The sequence below is a fragment of the Pongo pygmaeus genome, chromosome 10 (genome assembly GCF_028885625.2).
Source record: "Pongo pygmaeus isolate AG05252 chromosome 10, NHGRI_mPonPyg2-v2.0_pri, whole genome shotgun sequence".
Classification (NCBI taxonomy): Eukaryota; Metazoa; Chordata; class Mammalia; order Primates; family Hominidae; genus Pongo; species Pongo pygmaeus.
The window spans coordinates 115,968,085-115,989,913 of record NC_072383.2 but is presented as its reverse complement, the minus strand read 5'-3'; the positions used below and the strand labels follow the sequence as shown (position 1 = coordinate 115,989,913).

The window sequence follows — 21,829 nt, the reverse complement described above, 5'->3', positions numbered from 1 at the left end:
GGTTTTGCTATTGAAAGTAATGGCAAAACCCGCAATTACTTTTGCACCAACCTAATACATGGTGATGTCAGGGAGAACTTTATAAAGCAAGTGATGTGGTCCACGAGCCTCCAGAGGAAATGTCTCCTGGGGGCTTGCATTTGGATCTCTATCCACCCACCCCTGCTTCCCACCTAAGGGTCGTGTTTGTAGGGTGTGGAGTACAGTGGCATTACCTGGCCGGGTCTGCTTGCAGATTTGCATACAGCAGGGCTGGAAACCACCGAGAGGCCGCTTCGATGTCCTGCCGCTCCTGCTTCAGGCCAACGGCAATGACCCTGAGCTCTTCCAGATTCCTCCAGAGCTGGTGTTGGAAGTTCCCATCAGGCACCCCAAGTAAGAGGGACCGGCAAGGGTTGGGAGAGGGTGAGTGGGTTTGCCGAGTGCCCCTCTTTGCCCAGCCCCATTCCCCCTGGCTTTCTTTCTAGTCCAGACCAAAGCTGAAAGGGAAAAGGGGGGTTTGATTCCTGTCCTCACTGCGGGCTTGGGCAGAGTGAGTTCCCTCAAGGAGCAAAAAGACCTCTTTGACCAGCCTGGGGACCACCACCTTTTCTGAACCGTCTCACTCCTAAGCCATTAACAAGGAAGGACCTGCCCTTCTTCCAGCCCTAAGCATTGAAAGAGCAGAAGCACTATACTGTCTTGTGAGCACACTTTTTCTTTTCCTGTTCCTTTTTCTTTTTCTTTTTCTTTTTTTTTTTTTTTTTTTTGAGACATGGTCTGCTGCTGTTGCCCAGGCTGGAGTGCAGTGACACAAACATGACTCATTGCAGCCTCGACCTGCTGAGCTCAAGTGATCCTCCCACCTCAACCCCTGCAAAGTAGCTGGGATTACAGGATTACAGCCACACACCGCCATGATTGGCTAATTTTTGTATTTTTTGTAGAGACAGGGTTTTGCCATGTTGTCCAGGCTGGTCTTGGACTCCTGGGCCCAAGTGATCCTCCCACCTCAGCCTCCCAAAGTGCTGGCATTACAGGCATGAGCCACTGTACCTGGCCCACATTTTCAATTGAGAGAACTGTTTAAAACTCTATAGGATCTGATGATCAAGATAAGAGTTTTAAATAGTTCTCTCAATTGAATTGCAAATCAAAACCACAATGAGATAGCATCTCACCTCAGTTACAATGGCTTATCCAAAAGACAGGCAATAACAAATGCTGGTGAAGATGTAGAGAAAAGGGAACCCTTGTACACTGTTGGTGGCAATGTAAACTAGCACAACCACTGTGGAGAAGAGTTTGGAGATCTCAAAAAACCAAAAATTGAGCTACTGTATGATCCAGCAATCCCACTGCTGGGTATATACCCAAAAGAAGGGAAATCAGTGTATCGAAGAGATATCTGTACCCTTGTGTTTGTTGCAGCACTGTTTACAATAGCTGCAACACTGAGGAAGCAACTTAAGTGTCCATCAACAGATGAATAGATAAAGAAAATGTGGCACAGATACACAATGAAGTACTATTTAGCCATAAAAAAGAATGAGATCCAGTCATTTGCAACAACATGGATGGAACTGGAGATCATTATGTTAAGTGAAATAAGGCAGGCAGAGGAAGACAAACATCACATGTTCTTACTTATTTGTAGGATCTAAAAATCAAAACAATAGAGCTCATGGGCATAAAGAGTAGAAGGATGGTTACCAGAGACTGGGAAGGGGTAGTGGAGGAGGTGAGGGGAAGAGGGGGACGATTAAGATGGGCATGGTGGCTCATGCCTGTAATTCCAGCACTTCGGGAGGCTGAAGCAGAAGGATCACCTGAGGTCAAGAGTTCGAGGCCAGCCTGGCCAACATGGCAAAACCCTATCTCTACTAAAAATACAAAAATTCCCTGGGCATGGTGGCACATGCCTATAATCCCAGTTACTTGGGATGCTGAGGCAGGAGAATCACTTGAACCTGGGAAGCGGAGGTTGCAGTGAGCCCAAGTTGTGCCACTGCACTCCAGCCTGGGCAACAAAGCAAGACCCCATCTCAAAAAAAAAATAGTTAGAAAGAATGAATACAACCTATTATTTGATAGCACAACAGGGTGACTATAGTCAGTAATAACATAATTGTACGTTTTAAAATAAACAGTGTAATTGGATTCTTTGTAACTCAAAGGATAACTGCTTCAGGGGATGGATACCCCATTCTCCATGATGTGCTTATTTCACATTACATGCCTGTATCAAAACATTTCTTGTACGCCATAAGTACATGCACCTGCTATGTACCCACAAAAATTAAAAATAATAATTAAAAAAACTCTACAGAACCTGGTGTGGATCAAGTTCAAAAGGAATTTGGAGTCATGAAGTTGCTGCATGGTCTCAGGCCAGCAACACAAACAGCATTTGCCCTTTGAGAGTAAAGGACATCCACCATGAGGCACTAGACTCAAACCTGGGATTGAATAAAATCAAGGGGTGTTGCTAACACACTCAATAATAAGATAAATATAAGAATGCAATATTTTTTAAATCAAAATTGTTTCATTTTATTTTTCTAATTGATGTCTAATAATTGCATATATTCATGAGATATATAATGATGTTTTAATACATATAATGTATAGTGATCAGATCAGTGTAATTAACACACCCATTGTCTAAACACTTACCCTTTGTGTTGGAAACATTCACTACCCTTTCTTCTAGCTATTTGAAAATGTATATTAATGTTAACTATATCATCCTACAGTGGTGTAGAACAGTAGAACTTATTCCTTTCTAGCTATAATTTTGTATCCTTTAACAAATCGCTCCCCATTCCCCCTTCTCCCTCCCCCTCCCAGCCTCCAGCATCCTCTGTTTACTTTTTACTTCCTTGAGATCAACTTTTTTTTTAGCTTCTACCTATGAGTGAGAATATTCAGTGTTTAACTTTCAGTTCCTGGTTCATTTCACTTAACATAATGTCCTCCAGTTCTATCTATGTTGCTGTGAGTGACATGGTTTCATTCTTTTTTATGGCTGAATGATATTCCAGTGTGGGGAGACAGAGAGAGAGAGAGAGAGAGAGAGAGAGAGAGAGAGAATTAATTTGGAGTTCATGACTCCAAATTTCTTTTGAACTTGATCCACACCAGACCTGGTAGAGCTTTTTTTTAATTATTACTTTTAATTTTTGTGGGTGGATAGTAGGTGTATTATATATATATATGTATGTATATATTTATGCGGTACATAAGACGTTTAGATGTGGGCATGCAACGTGAAATAAGCACATCATGGAGAATGGGGTATTTATCCCCTCAAACATTTATCCTTTGAGTTACAAACAATCAAATTACACTCTTTAAGTTATTTTGAAACATACAATTATGTTATTATTGACTGTAGTCAGTATATATAACATATCACACATTTTCTTTTTATCACACAGTATATATAAAATATCACACATTTCTTTATCCATTCATCCATTGTTAGACACCTAGGTTGATTCCATATCTTGTCTACTGTGAATAGTGCTTCAATAAACATGGGGATGTAGATATCACTTTGACATGTTAATGTCCTTTCATTTTTTTTTTTTTTTTTTGAGACAGAGTCTCACTCCAGCCCAGGCTGGAGTGCAGTAGCGCAATCTTGGCTCACTGCAACCTCCACCTCCAGGGTTCAAGCCATTCTCCTGCCTCAGCCTCCCAAGTAGCTGGGATTACAGGCACAAACGACCACGCCCAGCTAAGTTTTTTGTATTTTTAGTAGAGACTGAGTTTCACCATGTTGGTCAGGCTGGTCTTGAACCCCTGACCTCAAATGATCCACCTGCCTCGGCCTCCCAAAGTGCTAGGATTACAGGTGTGAGCCACTGTGGCCGGCCTGATTTCCTTTCCTTTGAATAAGTGCCCACTGGTGGGATTGCTGGATCTCGTGGTAGTTCTATTTGCAGTTTTTTGAGGATCTGCCACACAGTTCTGCATACTCCTGTACTAGCCTATATTCCCACCAACAGTGTATAAGAGTTCCCTTTTCTCTGCAACCTTGCCAGCATTTGTTATTTTTTGTCTTTTTATAATTGCTGTCCTAACTGAGATGAGATGTTATCTCATTGTGGGTTTCATTTGCATATCCCTGATGATGAGTGATGTTGAGCATTTTTTCCTGTATTTGTTGGTTATCTATCTTCTTTGGAGAAATGTCTGTTCAGAGCAAGTGCCCATTTTTTAATCCAATTGTTTGGGGTTTTTGCTTTTGAAATGTGTGTGTTCCTTGTATATTCTGGATATTAATCCCTTGGTGGATGAATAATTTTCAAACATTTTCCCCCATTCTTTAGGTTGTCTTTTCACTCTGTTGCTTGTTTCTTTGCTCTGCAGACATTTGTTAGTTTAATATAATCCTGTGTGTTTATTTTTGCTTTTGTTGCCTGTGCTTTTGAGGTCTTATTCATAAAATCTTTTCCCAGACCAATATCCTGAAGCATTTCCCTGATGTTTTCTTCTAGTAGTTTTATAGTTTCTGGTCTCAAAGTTAATTTTTTTAAAAAAACAGCACATGATGAACAATATATCAACATTTTCAATAAAGATAGGATCCAGCTCAGGACTGAGATTAGTGTGAGATGAACAAGGTGTCATACAAGTGTAGGGTGGAATCCTACATTATTGTTCACCATATATATACATAAATTTTGATTTTTTAAATGTTTCTTTAATTTAAAATATTGTATAAATAAATAATAGCATTGATCCTAATTATTGAGTTTTTATCAGGTTGATGCAAAAAGTAACTGTGGTTTTTGCCATTACTTTTAATGGCAAAAGTAAACTTAAGAGGGGGAAACTATTCGGTTGGTGCAAAAGTAATTGCAAAACCACAACTACTTTTGCATCAACCTAATAGCTCCCCCCACTTAAATTTTACACCGAAGGATAGTGCCACTCCTGCCTCACCCTAGTCCCAGCCTTGGAGAGGAAGCAGGTGTCCTGAGGCTCCTGACACTGCCTGATATCTGGGAACTCACCCAGTTCCTTGGTGAAATGTAGCCTACATTTATTCATTCATTTATTGGCTCATCCAACACAGTTCCCCATGCAGGCCAGGCATTGTGCTAGCTTTTGGGGCTGACTCAATCCCTGCCCCCACGGTGCTTATGATCTCAAGGAAGAGAAGTTCTTACATAATTACTCAAATAACCACTTAATTTTAATGAGGTGCTGCAAGGAAATGTATGGTGCCTAGGATGAAATCCCCTGACCAGCTGGGCCTCAGGGAAGGCTTTCCAGAATAAGCATGATTTTAGCTGAAAATTAAAGTATGAGTAAGAGCTGGAAGCACAGAAGGAAGGGAGAAGATCCCAGGAGGAAGGGGCTGCCTGTGCAAAGGCCCTGAGAGTAGGAGGATGCTCAGTCAGGGAAAGGGGAGAGAGGTCCCCACACTTTCTCCTGGACTTACTTTCAGGGTGGGTTTGAGAGAGAAACGGCAGCCTAAGGCAGTAGTTTCCAGGCCTGGATATCCATCCGAAGCACCTGAGAAATAAGTTAAAAATGCACATTCTCAGGCCCCAGCTGCAGAACCTGTGATTCCACAGATGTGAAGCAGGGCCCAGGAACCATATTCTGACCTTGTCAGTCCCAGTCCATCCTTGGCATTTCAGCATCTCTAGATTGAAGCTGTCCCACCCATGAGACACCTGCTCCAGGTGAGCTGGGCCCTGTTGCTCCCTGCAGGTTTGAGTGGTTCAAGGACCTGGGGCTGAAGTGGTACGGCCTCCCCGCCGTGTCCAACATGCTCCTGGAGATTGGTGGCCTGGAGTTCAGCGCCTGTCCCTTCAGTGGCTGGTACATGGGCACAGAGATTGGTGTCCGCGACTACTGTGACAACTCCCGCTACAATATCCTGGAGGTAAGGGCCCTCTCTGGTCACCACAAGGGAAAAGCACATAGCAGAGGGTGCCAGCTCAGCAGTCCCCTTCCCCACGGCAAGCTTGGTGGCTTGGAAACTTGAACGGGTTAGAATAGAATTGCAATCCCAGAGAAGCCCCTGGAAATGCCAGGGGCATCCATGTCTTTAACAACGATTAAAATAACAGCAAACACACACATAGGACATAGCACGTACTAACAGCATTCGAAGCACTGTTTCTGTGTTCCATTCTCATTTAATCCTCACCTGAACCTTGAAGTATGAGAATCCCCCTTCGACAGATGACAAGCTCAAGGTCACACAGCTAGCGGGCAGCAGGGCTGGGACATGTGTCTGGTTTGACTTCATGGTCCAAGTTCATTACCACTCCACTCCACTGCCTCTCAGTCTTAAATCTTGTTAGAAGAGCTTGAGGATGACTGACAAACTCGGGACATATTTAGTGTCTTTTCTAAAAAACAAGGGAGGAGGGTTGGCAGTGGTTCCCCACTCTAAGCATTTCTCGGCAGAGGGTCTGATTCCCTCCCGGGCTGAGTCATCCGTATCTACTAAAAAGTGCTGGAGCGGTGCTTCCTGAAGCCCAACTTCGGTGAAAGCATCATGATTGCTGTGTTTTTGTCAGCAAATGTCTCTAACAACACTCTGCTGCTGTTGGATTTGTTTCAAAAGAGGGCACTGAGAAACAGAGAAGTTAAGCACTGGGCCTGTGTCACACAGGAGCTAAGGCACAGAACCAAGATTAGAACCCAGAACCGAGCATCAGGTTTGTGTTGTTAAAAATCCACCAGTTGGCTGGGCGCAGTGGCTTACGCCTGTAATCCCAGCACTTTGGGAGGCCCAAGGCAGGCTGATCACAGCCTGGAGTTCGAGACCAGCCTGACCAACATGGTGAAACCCCGTCTCTACTAAAAATACAAAAATTAGCCAGGCATGGTGGCTTGAGCCTATAATCCCAGCTACTCAGGAGGCTGAGCCAGGAGAATCGCTTGAACTGGGGAGGCAGAGGTTGCAGTGAGCCGAGATTGCACCACTGCACTCCAGCCTGGGCGACAGAGTGAGTCTCCATCTCAAAGAAAAAAAAAAAGCCACCAGTATCACTATGGAAAACAGATGCCAGGGATCCTCAGCTTTGCCACACATCGGAGGGTATCTGGGGGGCTTCATGATGCCTGGATCCCATTCATCAGGGTTCTGATGTCATAGGTCTGGGGTGGGCCCTGGGTATCTGCATTTTGCAAAGTTCCCCAGGAGATTCTTCTGGACAACCACTGATGCAATGCAAACTTTTTTCTTTCTTTCTTTCTTTTTGGAGGCAGGGGTAGGGGAATGGAGTCTCGCTCTGTCACCCAGGCTTGAATGCAGTGGTGCAATCTTGGCTCACTGCAACCTCCACCTCCTGGGCTTAAGCAATTCTCCTGTCTCAGCCTCCCAAGTAGCTGGGACTACAGGTACACACCACCACACTTGGCTAATTTTTTTAATTATTATTTTTAGTAGAGATGACGTTTCACCATGTTGGCCAGGCTAGTCTTGAACTCTTGACCTCAGGTGATCCACCCACCTTGGCCTCCCAAAGTGCTGGGATTACAGGGGTGAGCCACCATGCCCAGCCTAAACAACCACTAATGCGTGCAAACTTCTGGCAGGAAGGAAAAAATGTTTCAGGCAGTTTTCATAGATGTGGCTCAAGTTGCATTTGGGGATTATTTTTTAAGGAGTTTTTTTTCCCTGCAATTAATTTCTATTCTTTTAACCAAATAATACTATAGAATAACAATAGCATTGTTCTTCTATACATACTTTCCTCTGTGTGTGTACAATTTCCTCTGTCATACACTCCAGTTTTATATGTATTTATGGAAAGCTGCATCAAATTTCTTACTTCCCACAAATGTGTCGCTGATAGAGACCCCAAGCAGAAACTAATGCCTCAGCCTCAAAGAGTGAGTTAATAAGTCTGCTCTCTGATCTCTGTTTACATTTCAGTTGCAAAGAGTAGTCTCCGGGTAACTGAAATGAGCCTCTCTCCCACCCCGACCCTCCAATTCCACCTGCCATTATGTACAAACGTTGATAGCTGGGTCTAGGAGCAGTTTACCCAAACCAAAGAAATTGCTGCATTCTAGCCCCATAATGAGACCTGGGTTCCCACCAGTGACTAGTATTGACAGAGGAAGTGAAAAGCAGGGCTTTAATTAACGCACTTGCTATTGGGTCTTCCCTGCTCCTGACACGAGCTCCTGCTTCTGCCTTGGCTGTAACATGCATGTCATGAGTTCTTTTTTTGCAAGTAATTTTGCCACAGGCGTCAGCTGCTTAGAGAGCAGCTCCAAGGTCTTAGACATTAGGCATCTCCCTGGGCTCCAACTCTGAGGCTAGCTGGTTCTGTGGACGTTGGACAAGTCCAGGCACCTCTCTGAGCCTCAGTTTCCCCATGTGTCAGATGGAGTCTGGCAGGGGCCTCATGAGCTCAAAGCACCCATGACCTAGATGCTAAGTCATGACCACTCTGGGGGTAGAGTAGGAAGGATGAAGAGCTTTTCCTACTAGAAAGCAGATGATGCACTCAGACCTACATCTGTTAAAATGCTCCAGAGGCCGGGTGCAGCGGCTCACGCCTGTAATCCCAGCACTTTGGGAGGCCGAGGCGGGTGGATCACGAGGTCAAGAGATTGAGACCATCCTGGCCAACGTGGTGAAACCCCGTCTCTACTAAAATTACAAAAATTAGCTGGACATGGTGGTGTATGCCTGTAGTCCCAGCTACTTTGGGAGGCAGAGGCAGGAGAATCACTTGAACCCAGGAAGCAGAGGTTGCAGTGAGCCAAGATCACGCCACTGCACTCCAGCCGGGCGACAAGAGTGGGACGCTGTCTAAAAAAAAAAAAAAGAAGAAAAAAATGCTCCAGAGATCCTGCCCCTGGGCCCGTCACATCTGGAATAACATCCTGACTCACATCCTGACTCCTTGGCATGTCTTTCAAGATCTTACACCAGCTATTCCTGTCTCACTCCCACCAATTACCCCTTATGTACCACCCTCCAAGCACCCTCTGGTCTTCTTTCCATATCTAAGATAGCCCAAGCCTGATCCCACCCCAGGGCCTTTGCTCTTGCTGCCCCCTTTGCCTAGAGCACTCCCTCCCCAGATCTGCGAGTATCTGGCTTTTCTTATCACTTAGGGCTCGCCTTGCATGCTATCTCCACAGTGGGCTTCCCTGACTACCCTGGGTGAATTAGCCCAGCCCCCACATCCCTCTTCATCCCATTTCCTTATTTTCTTCCTAAGAATTAGCACCTACCACTATATTAAGTGTCTCTCTCTCCCCCATTAGAACACAAGCTTAGTAATTAAAGGGCCAGCCAAGTCTCTAGTTTCCTGCTGCTGGTAGGTTCTCGATAAAAATTTTAACTTTTTAAATTTTTTTACATTTTTATTTCATACCTAGTCCAACAGATCAATGAAAAATTCTTGAGGTCGGGCGCAGGTGGCTCACGCCTGTAATCCCAGCACTTTGGGAGGCCGAGGCGGGTGGATCACGAGGTCAAGAGATCAAGACCATCCTGGCTAACACAGTGAAACCCCCTCTCTACTAAAAATACAAAAAAAAAATTAGCCCGGCGTGGTGGTGGCGGGCGCCTGTGGTCCCAGCTACTCGACAGGCAGGAGAATGGCATGAACCCGAGAGGCGGAGCTTGCAGTGAGCCAGGATCGTGCCACTGCACTCCAGCCTGGGTGACAGAGCAAGACTCCATCTCAAAAAAAAAAAAAAAAAAATTTTTGAATGAGTGAGTTCATTAGTCTGTGAATGAGTTGATTAATTAATTAAGAAATTCTTGGCCAGGCAAGCTGCCTCATGCCTCTAATCCCAGCACTTTGGGAGGCCAAGGCGGGCGGATCACTTGAGGCCAGGAGTTCGAGACCAGCCTGGCCAACATGGTGAAGCCCCATCTCTACTAAAAATACAAAAACTTAGCCAGGCATAGTGGCAGAACCCTGCTACTCAGGAGGCTGAGGCAGGAGAATCGCTCGAATGAAGGAGGCAGAGGTTACAGTGAGCCAAGATCGCGCCACTGCACTCTAGCCTGTGCAACAGAGTGAGACTCCATTTAAAAAAAAAAAAGAAAAGAAATTATTTCATGCCACTAGCCCTGTCCCTCTTCAATCTGAAATCCAGAGATACCCCAGCCTGTATATCTGTGTTTCCTTCCTCTTTCAGGAAGTGGCCAAGAAGATGAACTTAGACATGAGGAAGACGTCCTCCCTGTGGAAGGACCAGGCGCTGGTGGAGATCAATATCGCCGTTCTCTACAGCTTCCAGGTAACACCAGGGCCCGCACCACCAGGGTCAAGCTTCAAATGGGAGTTCAAACCTTTCAGAGCCTTGATGCAGAGGATCAAGAGACCTCACTGCCAGATACCACCTTTGGGGGGATTGTGTCCATGAGTATGGTCTAGCTTCCATCCTGCATGCCCTCCTCTTCAGTGTGGATCTTGGGTGGGGACCATTTGATGAAGAGATGAACAGATGGTGGCAGGGGTAGGGGAGTGTTCTGTCTTGTTGCTTAGAGTTCTTTAGAATTCAAACAAGAGGCATCCTGTCTGTCTTGTCATCTCTTAGAGCCTCAGACTATCACATAACAGAGACAAATACTCTTCAACATCATCAGAAACATATAGGCTCCTAAATAAATGCATGAGGCTGTGCTAAATGGCATTATAGCAGGATGGCTGGAAAATGTATCAGCTAAGCCACAACACTTTTTTCTTTTTTTTTTTTTTGAGATGGAGTTTCACCTTGTCACCCAGACTAGAGTGCAGTGGCACAATCTCAACTCACTGCAACCTCCACCTCCCGGGTCCAAGCGATTCTCCTGCCTCAGCCTCCTGAGTAGCTGGAATTACAGGTGCCCACCACCACGCCCAGCTAATTTTTGTATTTTTAGTAGTGATGGGGTTTCACCATGTTGGCCAGGCTGGTCTTGAACTCCTAACTTCAGGTGATTCACCTGCCTCAGTCTACCAAAGTGCTGGGATTACAAGTGTGAATCACACCTGGCCACCACAACACTTTTGAGAGCCAGAGGGGGACACTAGTAATAACTATGCCAGGACAATGGGCATCAACTAGGATTCTCCTGGGCCAACCAGGAGATCTAGAAACTAGAAGTTGCTCTCTATAATAGGGACCATCATTGTCCTCTGGGGGCTTCCAGTCTAGGCAGCTAGACCCCCATAGATGCACGTGAGAGGCACACACAGCCAGCAGAATGAATGTGTTAAATCAAGCCATGGATGGATAGGAATCGAAGCCATAGGTTCCCATGTCAGATGTGGATGGAGTGGGTGCACTGAGGAATGTCAAAGGGAAGGGACAAGTTGAGACAGGGCAAGAGGGAAGGAGGCCACCTCCCTTCTCTTTTAACCATGGAGAATGAGGTTTCAGGAGTGTGGCCTGTGGCCTGATGGACGGTATGAAGTCTGTCAAGCCAGAGACAACAGGGATGTAATTGAGATGAACAATGAAAACTAGCCAGGCGCCATGGCTCACACCTGTAATCCCAGCACTTTGGGAGGTCGAGGAGGGTAGATCATTTGAGGTCAGGAGTTCAACAGCAGCCTGGCCAACATGGTGAAGCCCATCTCTACTAAAAATACAAAAATTAGCCGGGCAGTAGTGGCATGTGCCTGTAATCCCAGCTACTCAGGAGGCTGAGGCAGGAGAATCACTTGAGCCTGGAAGGTAGAGGTTGCAGTGAGCCGAGATTGTGCCACTGCACTCCAGTCTGGGTGACAGAGTGAGACCCTATCTCAAAAAAAAAAAAAACAAGAAAAAAAAAAACCTAAAAGAAGTCATTATACAAAAAAGATACTTGCACACACATGTTTATAACAGCACAATTTGCAATTGCTAAAAATGTGGAACCAACCGAATTCATGGCATTCACAGCAACCTGGATGGGAATGGAGACTATTATTCTAAGTGAAGTAACTCAGGAACGAAAAACCAAACATCGTATGTTCTCACTCATAAGTGAGAGCTAAGCTATGAGGACACAAAGGCATAAGAATGACACAGTGGACTTTGGGGACTAAGGGGGAAAGGGTGGGAAGGGGTGAGGGATAAAAGACTACAAATTGGGTTCAGTATATACTGCTCGGGTGATGAGTGCACCAAAATCTCACAGATCACCACTAAAGAACTTACTCATGTCACCAAACACCACCTGTTCCCCCCAAAACCTATAAAAATTAAAAAATATAAAAAGAAAGAAAAAGGCTGGGCATGGTGGCTTACACCTGTAATCCCAGCACTTTGGGAGGCCGAGGCGGGTGGATCACGAGGTCAGGAGGTCAAGACCATCCTGGCTAACACGGTGAAACCCCATCTCTACTAAAAATACAAAAAATATTAGCCGGGTTTGGTGGCGGGCGCCTGTAGTCCCAGTTACTCAGGAGGCTGAGGCAGGAGAATGGCGTGAACCCGGGAGGCGGAGCTTGCAGTGAGCCGAGATCACGCCACTGCACTCCAGCCTGGGCGACTGAGCAAGACTCTGAAAAAAAAAAAAAAAAGAAAGAAAGAAAGAAGGTGGGGGTGGGATGGGAGAGAGGAAGATTGGCAAGATCAACAAGAAAAATGTTAAAGACACGATGGCACCCAACAAAGACTTTCTCCTGAGTCTAAGTAGAAGGACTGGACAAGAAATGCAAAGGGAATCACCATCTCACTTCATGCTGCTCTAAACCATCTCAGGGACCACCCTTTGGGAAATGCTGCTCTTTGGAGGAGGGAGTCCCAAAATACCCCAGCTTCTCATACCTCCTGACCTCTGTCCCCTCTCCTCCCACAGAGTGACAAAGTGACCATTGTTGACCATCACTCCGCCACCGAGTCCTTCATTAAGCACATGGAGAATGAGTACCGCTGCCGGGGGGGCTGCCCTGCCGACTGGGTGTGGATCGTGCCCCCCATGTCCGGAAGCATCACCCCTGTGTTCCACCAGGAGATGCTCAACTACCGGCTCACCCCCTCCTTCGAATACCAGGTCCTTCCCTGTCCCTGCCTCTTTTCATATTAAGTGTCCTGTATCTGGTGTGTGTCACATTGAGGCTCATTTCATCCCAGGCTAGCGCTCTGGACACTCAATAGCCACATGTGGCTGGTGGCTACCAGATTGCACAGCACAGGTCTAGCTGAAAGAACAAGAGAGACTATATGAGGCCAACATGATCACTCATGCCTATAATCCCAGTGATTTGGGAGGTTGAGGCGGGAGGGTGGCTTGAGGCCAGGAGTTTGAGACCACCCTGGGGAATATAGTGAGACCCCCATCTCTAAAAAATTTTTTTAATTAGCAGACTGGGCATGGTGGGTCACACCTGTGATCCCAGCACTTTGGGAGGCCAAGGCAGGTGGATCACCTGAGTCAGAAGTTCGAGACCAGCCTGGCCAACATGGCGAAACTCCATCTCTACTAAAAATACAAAAAATTAGCCTGGCCTATGCCAGCTACTCAAGAGACCGAGATGAGAGAATCACTTGAACCCAGGAGGTGGAGGTTGCAGTGAGCCAAGATCAAGCCACTGAACTCCAGCCTGGGCAACAGAGTGGGACAGAAAGAAAGAGAGAAAGAGAGAGAGGGAAAGGGAGAGGGAGGGGGGAGATGGGGAGGACGAAGAGGGGGAGAGGGAGAGAGGTAAGAAGGGGAGAGGGAGGGGGGAGGTGGGGAGGACGAAGAGGGGGAGAGGGAGAGAGGTAAGAAGGGGAGAGGGAGAGAGGAGAGAGGGAGATGGGGAGAGGGAGAGAGGGGGAGAGGGAGAGAAGGGGAAGGAGGGAGGGAAGGAAGGAAAGGAAGAAAGGAAGGGAGAAAGGAAGGGAGGGAGGAAGGAAGGAAAGGAAGGAAGGAAGGAGAGAAGAGAGAGGGAGAGAGAGAAAGAAAGAAAGAAGAAAGAGAAAGAAAGAAAATAAGAAAATTAGCTGAGTGTGGTGGCACACACCTGTAGTCCCAGCTATTTGGGAGGCTGAGATAGGAGGATCCCTTGAGCTAGGGAGTTCAAGGCTGCAGTGAGCTATGATCATACCACTGCACTCCTGCCTGGGCAACAGAGTGAGACCCCTGTCTCTTAAGAGAGAGAAAGAGGGATGAAATGAGAGTGAGTCGTCAGGGGTCACAAGAAAAGAGTTTGAGAGGGACTGGAGTCCGAGGGGAAAGAGCTAGCAGGACACTGCCAAGGCCGGACCACCCACTGGGCAAGGACCCCCCCACCCCGACCAACCTGCATCCCTTGCCCCATGGTGGTCACCACTGGGCAGAATTCTTCCCTTCAGAGGCCGAGGGTCAGGCAGTCACAAGCCCCAGGTGGTCCTGAGCATCCCCAGCAGGAGCCAGATGCCCTCACTGCAGTGAGTGACCGTAGCCCTCTCCTTCTCTTCCCAGCCTGATCCCTGGAACACCCATGTCTGGAAAGGCACCAATGGGACCCCCACAAAGAGGCGAGCCATCGGCTTCAAGAAGCTAGCAGAGTAAGTTTCCTGCAGTGGGCAGGTGGGCCAATGTGCCCTCTGACCTCTCTGTAGGATATGATTTCTTCATCTTCTGCAGCCGCTTGTGCCTTCTTTGCCTCTGAGTCTGAGCTGTGAATGTCATTCCAACTCTTCTCCTTCTCAGCCTCACTTTCCTCACCCCGGTTTCCTAAATTCTTGTCCTGGGGGCAATGGTGTGTTGGTGAACCAGCCCTCCTAATTAATAGTAATAGTAATAGTAATACCTTGATTTTCATGTTTGCCAGTTTCCATGATGTAAATATTCCCACTATGACCAATTTCTTTTTTTTCTTTCTTTCTTTTTTGAGATAGGGTCTGTTCCCCAGGCTGAAGGGGTCTCACTTTGTTGCACGGGCTAGTCTTAAACACCTGGCCTCAAGCGATCCTCCTACCTCAGCCTCCCAAAGTGCTAGGATTACAGGCGTGAGCCACTGCACCTGGCCTAGGAAGTCACTGAACCCAGAATAGGGAGGAGCTGGAGTTAGTTGGCTCCAGCACACTACTGCCTGGAGAGCACTCTCGTTCAGGGCTGACCCTTAATTTTACTCATTCATTCATTTACTCATTCATTCATTCATTAGTTGGGTGCCGCGGCACACACCTGTAGTCCTAGCTACTCAGATTCTGTGCCAGGCACTATGTGAGGCTTCAGGGGGATCATGGCAAGCTACAGAAACGCTGTCCCTGCTGTCATGAAGCTCACAGCCATTCCTTTGTCAAAGAATCAACAAATACAGTAAACATGGCAGCTGTGGAAGGTACCATCGAGGAATGGTTCCTGGAAATAATAATGGTTCACGGAGTTTGGGAGGTCAGGGAGGGCTTCCTAGAGGAGGTGACAATTGAGCTAAAGAATGAGATTAACAAAGTTTAAGCAAAGAGGGGAAGGAAGCGGGTTATGGCCTGAGACTACTGAGGAGTGATTTTCCTGAAGAATGCCTGACCAGCCAGGGGACCAGCTGACAAGTAGGGTGGGGTTAACTAAGTTGATTTAATGGGGATGCCAGCCTTCTGCCCCAAAAAAAGAGAACCCTACTGATCCACTTACCAAAGACCACTGTTTGGAGCTAACTTTTTGTCAGAAGACACTACTCTGTTTCCTCAGCTCCCTCAGGTCCAGAATTCTCTATGTATGATAACTAGTTGTACAACAGGTGTCATCTAAGCCATGGGCCCCAGAGACAAGACACTGGTGGATCTTGCAGGGACCCAAACCTAGGTCCTGGCTCCATTAATAGAGCCCATAGAATCAATCAATCTTTCTCTCTCTCTCTCTCTCTCCCTCTCCCTCTCCTCTCTCTCTTCTCTCTCTTCTCTCTGTTCCCTCTCTTCTCTTTCTCTCTCTCTCTCTCCCTCTCTCCCTCCCTCTTCCTCTCTCTCTCCCTTTCCCTCTCTCCCTCCCTCCCTCTCCCTCTCTCCCTCCCTCCCTCCCTCTCTCTCCTTCCACCCTAATCCCATCCCCCAGCCAAGCAAGAACACATCAGCAGCCACCATTTCCCTAACAAGAATATCTCAGATGTTCTCAGGGAGGGCAATTGTTGGCTTCAGTTCAGCTCCACTGTCTCTGAGGGGAAAGGGGAGGGAGAAATCTAAAACATTAATTGCACTATTAAGTTTTGGATAGTAACAATGGGAATTAATTATAGATGCATCTTTATGCTCAAATTATTCAAAGGGAACCCTCCAGGTACCTTTTATTCCTTTCTGTTTCTTCCCCTTAGCTAAGTCTTCCTGCAGCGTGGGCGGTTTCCCTGATTCTAAAAAATAATGAACTTAACGTCGATAATCCCAGGTGGGGGAAAGTTAGCGATTTGTCTGCGCTGAGATTTCTAGTTACAACAGGGAGGCTTGTTAAGGAGTCGCGCCCGGGTATTTCTGAGCCTCTGGCCTGTCTGCTACATGCCCCTGGAACTCGCCCTGCCCAGTAGAGCAGAAGGAAGAGACACTGGTTTGGGCTTCTCTGTTTAGCTAGAAAGAGGCTGGATTTGACGTTCAGACTCCCCAGGGTCTCAGGGGCAGCATCTTTTAAAATTCATAACTTCTTTTATTTCTTTTTTATAGAGACAAAGTCTCACTCTGTTGACCAAGCTGGTTTCAAACCCTTGGCCTCAAGTGATCCTCCCGCCTCAGCCTCCCAAAGTGCCAGGATCACAAGCATGAGCCACTATGACCATCCCATAACTTCTTTTGATAGATATTTATTTAGTGCCTATTGGGTATCAGGCTCTGTGTAAGACCCTTGACATGCATTGCTGAATAAATCAGACCTCGTCCTTCCCTTGTGGACCAATAAACCTCTAAAATCCCGTCAAACTCAATGTCTGGTGACTTATTCGTGATTCATTTCTCTCTCTCTTTCTCTCATTCACACATGTGCATACACGCACACATTAGAATATGAGCCCCGTGACAGCTGCATGCCATAGCTATGTTCTCTGTGGTCTCCATTTCCTATAACAATACTGACACATAGTTAAGCACTTAATAAATATTTGATGAATGAAAGAGAGAGGAAATGGATGAACGATCATCTTTTGAGGCAATGCTTGGCAAACCAAGGTTCTTAAGTCTGGGATCAATCAAGTAACAAGCTAACAAAACTAACTACTCCTTTTAACTCATGACTAATTGCTCTGGTGGGATTTTTTTTTTTTTTTTTTTTTTTTTTGAGGCAGAGTCTCACTCTGTCGCCCAGGCTGGAGTGCAGTGGTGCCCAGTGGTGCGATCTCGGCTCACTGCAACCTCCGCCTCCTGGGTTCAAGCAATTCTCTTGCCTTAGCCTCCCAAGTAGCTGGGACTACAGGCACACGCTGCCACTCCCGGCTAATTTTTTTGTATTTTAGTAGAGACAGAGTTTCACCTTGTTGCCCAAGCTGGTGGCAAATTCCTGAGCTCGGGCAATCCACCCGCCTCAGCCTCCCAAAGTGCTGGGATTACAGGCGTGAGCTACTGCGCCCAGCCTCTGGTGGGATTTAATAAAGGATTTAATATCCAGCATTATCTCTAGAGAAGTTAAAAAAATAAAATAAAATAAAGGATTTAATAATACTTTAATAACACGGTGCTTAAACACAAGGGCTTCAAGTGCCTCTGAGGAAACCCCTGAAGCCATCAAAGATCAAGAGAGTTCTCTTCTGTTATATTTCATGGATCCCGGTTCTTGCACGAAAGTCCCAATCCAGCAACTTCTCTCCCCTTTTCTGTTTCCCATTTTTCATCTCCATCCTCTTCCCTCCAGAGCTGTCAAGTTCTCAGCCAAGCTGATGGGGCAGGCTATGGCCAAGAGGGTCAAAGCGACCATCCTCTATGCCACGGAGACAGGCAAATCGCAAGCTTATGCCAAGACCTTGTGTGAGATCTTCAAACACGCCTTTGATGCCAAGGTAGGTGGGGGGTAGCCCTAGCTCCGCCAGCTTCTTATGGTAAATTAAGGCAGGAAGGGGAGAGAGGGAAGTCAACAGAGAAGAAGCCTTCGGCAAAGGATGAAAGCACACCTGACAGTGCCTATCAGCTCACATACACATGTGCATAAATTTCAGGGGACTGTGATATCCCTGTCCCCATGAGTCCAGGAGTCACAAAATGAAATTCCCCTCTTTAGAGCAAAATGTTAGAGGGTTTATAAGAAACCATTCTGAGGTCAGTTTGGGAAGCTTTGCCTGAAGTACAGCTCAATGGTTTTTTGTTTTTGTTTTTTTGTTTTTTTGTGTTTTTTTTTGAGGAGTCTCAAGGCTGGAGTGCAGTGGCGCGATCCCGGCTCACTGCAAGCTCCACCTCCAGGGTTCACGCCATTCTCCTGCCTCAGCCTCCCGAGTAGCTGGGACTACAGGCGCCTGCCACCACGCTCGGCTAATTTTCTGTGTTTTTAGTAGAGACGGGGCTTCACTGTGTTAGCCAGGATGGTCTCGATCTCCTGACCTCTTGATTCGCCTGCCTCGGCCTCCCAAAGTGCTGGGATTACAGGCGTGAGCCAGTGCACCCGGCCAGCTCAATGGTTTTCCTTGCTGTGGCAGGACTTCCCAGAGCCTGTAATCTATAAGCATGTGTTCTAATCTCCAAAAGAGGCGAGGACAGAATATAGACGTTTCCCAAACGTGTTTGATCGTGGATCGCTTGTTTTCATGGAGCATCTCAGGAGACTGGGATTTTCTAGAACCTATTTTGAGAAATGTTGCTCAGACGATGATGAGACAGAGGGCAATCATCTTTCCAGAAGGCAGATATCTCAGACTTGTTTGGCCAGGTGCTCCACACTGCTGGGTGGAGGATTAGAGAGGAGGTTGAGAAGACTTAGTCAGCTCTAGCCAGATCATTCCCAGCCTAACTGGGGTCAGGAAGAATCCAAGACCAGTTGACTATAAGAATCCCACGGGATTCCATCAAGCTGTGTTTCTAGTGTCTGCCAATCTCTTGAACCATTGCTCCAGATTCTCCACAACCCTTCAGGCCACAGTGACCGTAGCAAGGTCCCACGCTACCAAAAAGCGTTTAGTTCTACCCACTTGAGCCCACTGAAATACTAACACCCGAGATCTTTCGGTTCTCCTTCCAAAGGAGATGACCCAAAATGACTGACATTTTTCCTTTCTCTCCTCTTCCCCTTCCCCCATCGCTTTTTGTCTCTCCCACCTCTTTTCTCTCCTCATCCCCTTCTTCCTCTCCCCATCCTATACCTGTGCCCCGCCCACCTAGGTGATGTCCATGGAGGAATATGACATCGTGCACCTGGAACATGAAACTCTGGTCCTCGTGGTTACCAGCACCTTCGGCAACGGAGATCCCCCTGAGAATGGGGAGGTGAGATGAGCTTTTACCTGTTCAAGAGTGTGGTTCCATCATCGGGAGGACGTGGGGGCCAAGGTTGAGACTCTTCCTACACCTGCTATTCAGTAGCAAACCCTCCCAGAGCCTGAAAACCAGTAATTTCCATTTGGATCCAAGATATACAAAGGTTGGGCAATTCCCAGTACTCAGTCTACTGGTGTCCACTAATTAGCAAGTCCCTGGTGAAAATATTGTCACCTAAGTGAGCTATTTGTTTGCAGTGGCTGCTCCTGTCATGAGCTTGATGTCCCCTGATGTAGATGAGGGACGTGGGGACAATATTTTTATAGAAGGAAGGCTCCAAAGGGAAGTTGTGTGCTGGGGGTAGGGAGTCCACACCTGTAGTCGTTTAAATAGCAGGTGTATCCACTGCGTCTGTAACCCAGGCATTACTGTCCAGCCTGAGCCCCTGACCACTCCTGACATCCTGGCCTCCGGGCATCAGTCTCCTCTTTGACAGCCAGGACCCCAGACCCTGAGTGCCCGACCTGATTTCTCATGTACTAAGATGTGCTAATTTCACCCATATGTTTTGGCCTCCAGAAATTCGGCTGTGCTTTGATGGAAATGAGGCACCCCAACTCTGTGCAGGAAGAAAGGAAGTAAGTGAATGACCCCTCCGATGTCACCCGCCACCCCCTGAGGGTAACTGGACATTGACTTTTGGCACCTGGGGTTCACATTTGAGTTCTGGATGGTGGCTGTAATCTGAAGTCCATTTGTGATGGGTCTTAGTTGTGAGGTGTCTGCAGTCTACTGGGGCCAATATTTTGGTATCTGAGTCACTTCACAGCCTTGTGCCTCAGTTTCCTTTTCTATCAAATAGAGATTATAGCACCTACCTTGACTTTCTAATTAGTAAGAATCAAATCACAAACTAGATGTAAAAGCACTGTGTGCTGGGCGTGGTGGCTCACGCCTGTAATCCCAGCACTTTAGGAGGGCGAGGCAGGCGGATCACGAGGTCAGGAGTTCGAGACCAGCCTGGCCAACATGATGAAACCCCGTCTCTACTAATAATACAAAAATTAGGCAGGCGTGGTGGCACATGCATGTAATCCCAGCTACTTGGGAGGCTGAGGCAGGAGAATCGCTTGAACCTGGGAGGCGGAGGTTGCAGTGAGCCAAGATCGCACCATTGCACTCCAGCCTGGGCAACAAGAGCAAAACTCCATCTCAAAAAAAAAAAAAAAAAAAAAAAAAAAAAAGCACTGTGTAAATATTGTTCTTATTCTTTTTCCCTCTTTGGGAACCTACATTCAAATCAGTGTAAGGCAGTCAGCCATGGTAGCACACACCTGTAGTCTCAGCTACTCTGGAGGCTGAGCCAGAAGGATCACTTGAGGCCAGCCTGAACAGATCTGTCAAAACAAAAAAAAGGTTAAAATCAAAGAATGGAACTTCTTTCCTTGGAAGCTTCCTGTCTGATGCTCACAGTGAAGTTGCAGCTAATCTAGAAGTTGAGTTCAAAAGATAAGATACCTTGTAAGACAAAACATACCTGTAGTCAAAAATATGTTTGTAATGGAACTGCATCTAATGTGGGATTGAGTTCTAAAGGTATTTGGTAAAGTAAAAAAGCATCTAATCAAACTTACCATTGATGGCTGGGCGCGGTGGCTCATGCCTATAATCCTAGTGCTTTGGGAGGCTGAGGCAGGCGTATTGCTTGAGGCCAGGAGTTCAAACCAGCCTGGGCAATATAGCAAGATCCCATCTCTACAAAAAAATTAAAAATTAGCTGGGCGTGGTAGTGTGCACCTGAAGTCCCAGCTGCTCCAGAGGCTGAGGCAGGAGGATCACTTGAGCTCAGGGGGTTGAGGCTACAGTGAGCCATAATTGTGCCACGGCACCCCAGCCTAGACAACAGAGTAAGACCCTGTCTCTAAAAAATAAAAATAAAAAAATTTTTTTTGAGATGAAGTTTCGCTCTTATCACCAAGGCTGGAGTGCAATGGCATGATCTCGACTCACTGCAACCTCTGCCTCCTGGGTTCAAGCGACTCTGTAGCCTCAGCCTCCCGAGTAGGTGGGATTACAGGCACACGCCACCATGCCTGGCTAATTTTTGTATTTTTAGTAGAGACAGGCTTTCACCATGTTGGCCAGGCTGGTCTCGAACTCCTGACCTCAGGTGATCTGCCTGCCTCAGCCTCCCAAAGTGCTGGGATTACAGGCATGAGCCACCGCACCCTGCCAAAAAAATTTTTGTTAATTACTGTTGAAAAGCCCTTGCATCCCCCATAAGGTATAGGATACGCAGTGTGTGCACACTGAGCTGCCTTTCCATGAGGCCAACTCAGTATTTGCTCCAGCGTGGAGCAAGCAGATCCCTGTGTCTTAAGGAGAACATCAAATGCTCTAGCTGGCTGGTGTTTTTTGGCTGTGTTAAGCAGAAAATCCCTTCTGAGGCCAGGCACAGTGGCTCATGCCTGTAATCCCAGCATTTTGGGAGGCTGAGGTGAGAGGATCACCTAAGGTCAGGAGTTCGAGACCAGCCTGGCCAACATGGTGAAACCCGTCTCTACTAAAAACATAAAAATTAGCTGGCCAT

General features: G+C 46.8%; 1 protein-coding gene across 2 annotated transcripts in view; it reads left to right on the top strand.

Annotated features, from left to right (window-relative positions):
- Positions 1–21,829, top strand: part of NOS1 (nitric oxide synthase 1) — a 211,001-nt gene that overhangs the window by 141,469 nt on the left and 47,703 nt on the right. For both annotated transcript variants that reach the window (XM_063646760.1, XM_054444762.2), the window contains 8 exons: positions 236–375; positions 5,710–5,884; positions 10,126–10,227; positions 12,758–12,952; positions 14,345–14,430; positions 17,690–17,834; positions 19,144–19,248; positions 19,819–19,877. In XM_063646760.1, coding sequence (XP_063502830.1) covers positions 236–375; positions 5,710–5,884; positions 10,126–10,227; positions 12,758–12,952; positions 14,345–14,430; positions 17,690–17,834; positions 19,144–19,248; positions 19,819–19,877 — 1,007 coding nt within the window. The remainder of the gene's footprint in view (positions 1–235; positions 376–5,709; positions 5,885–10,125; positions 10,228–12,757; positions 12,953–14,344; positions 14,431–17,689; positions 17,835–19,143; positions 19,249–19,818; positions 19,878–21,829) is intronic.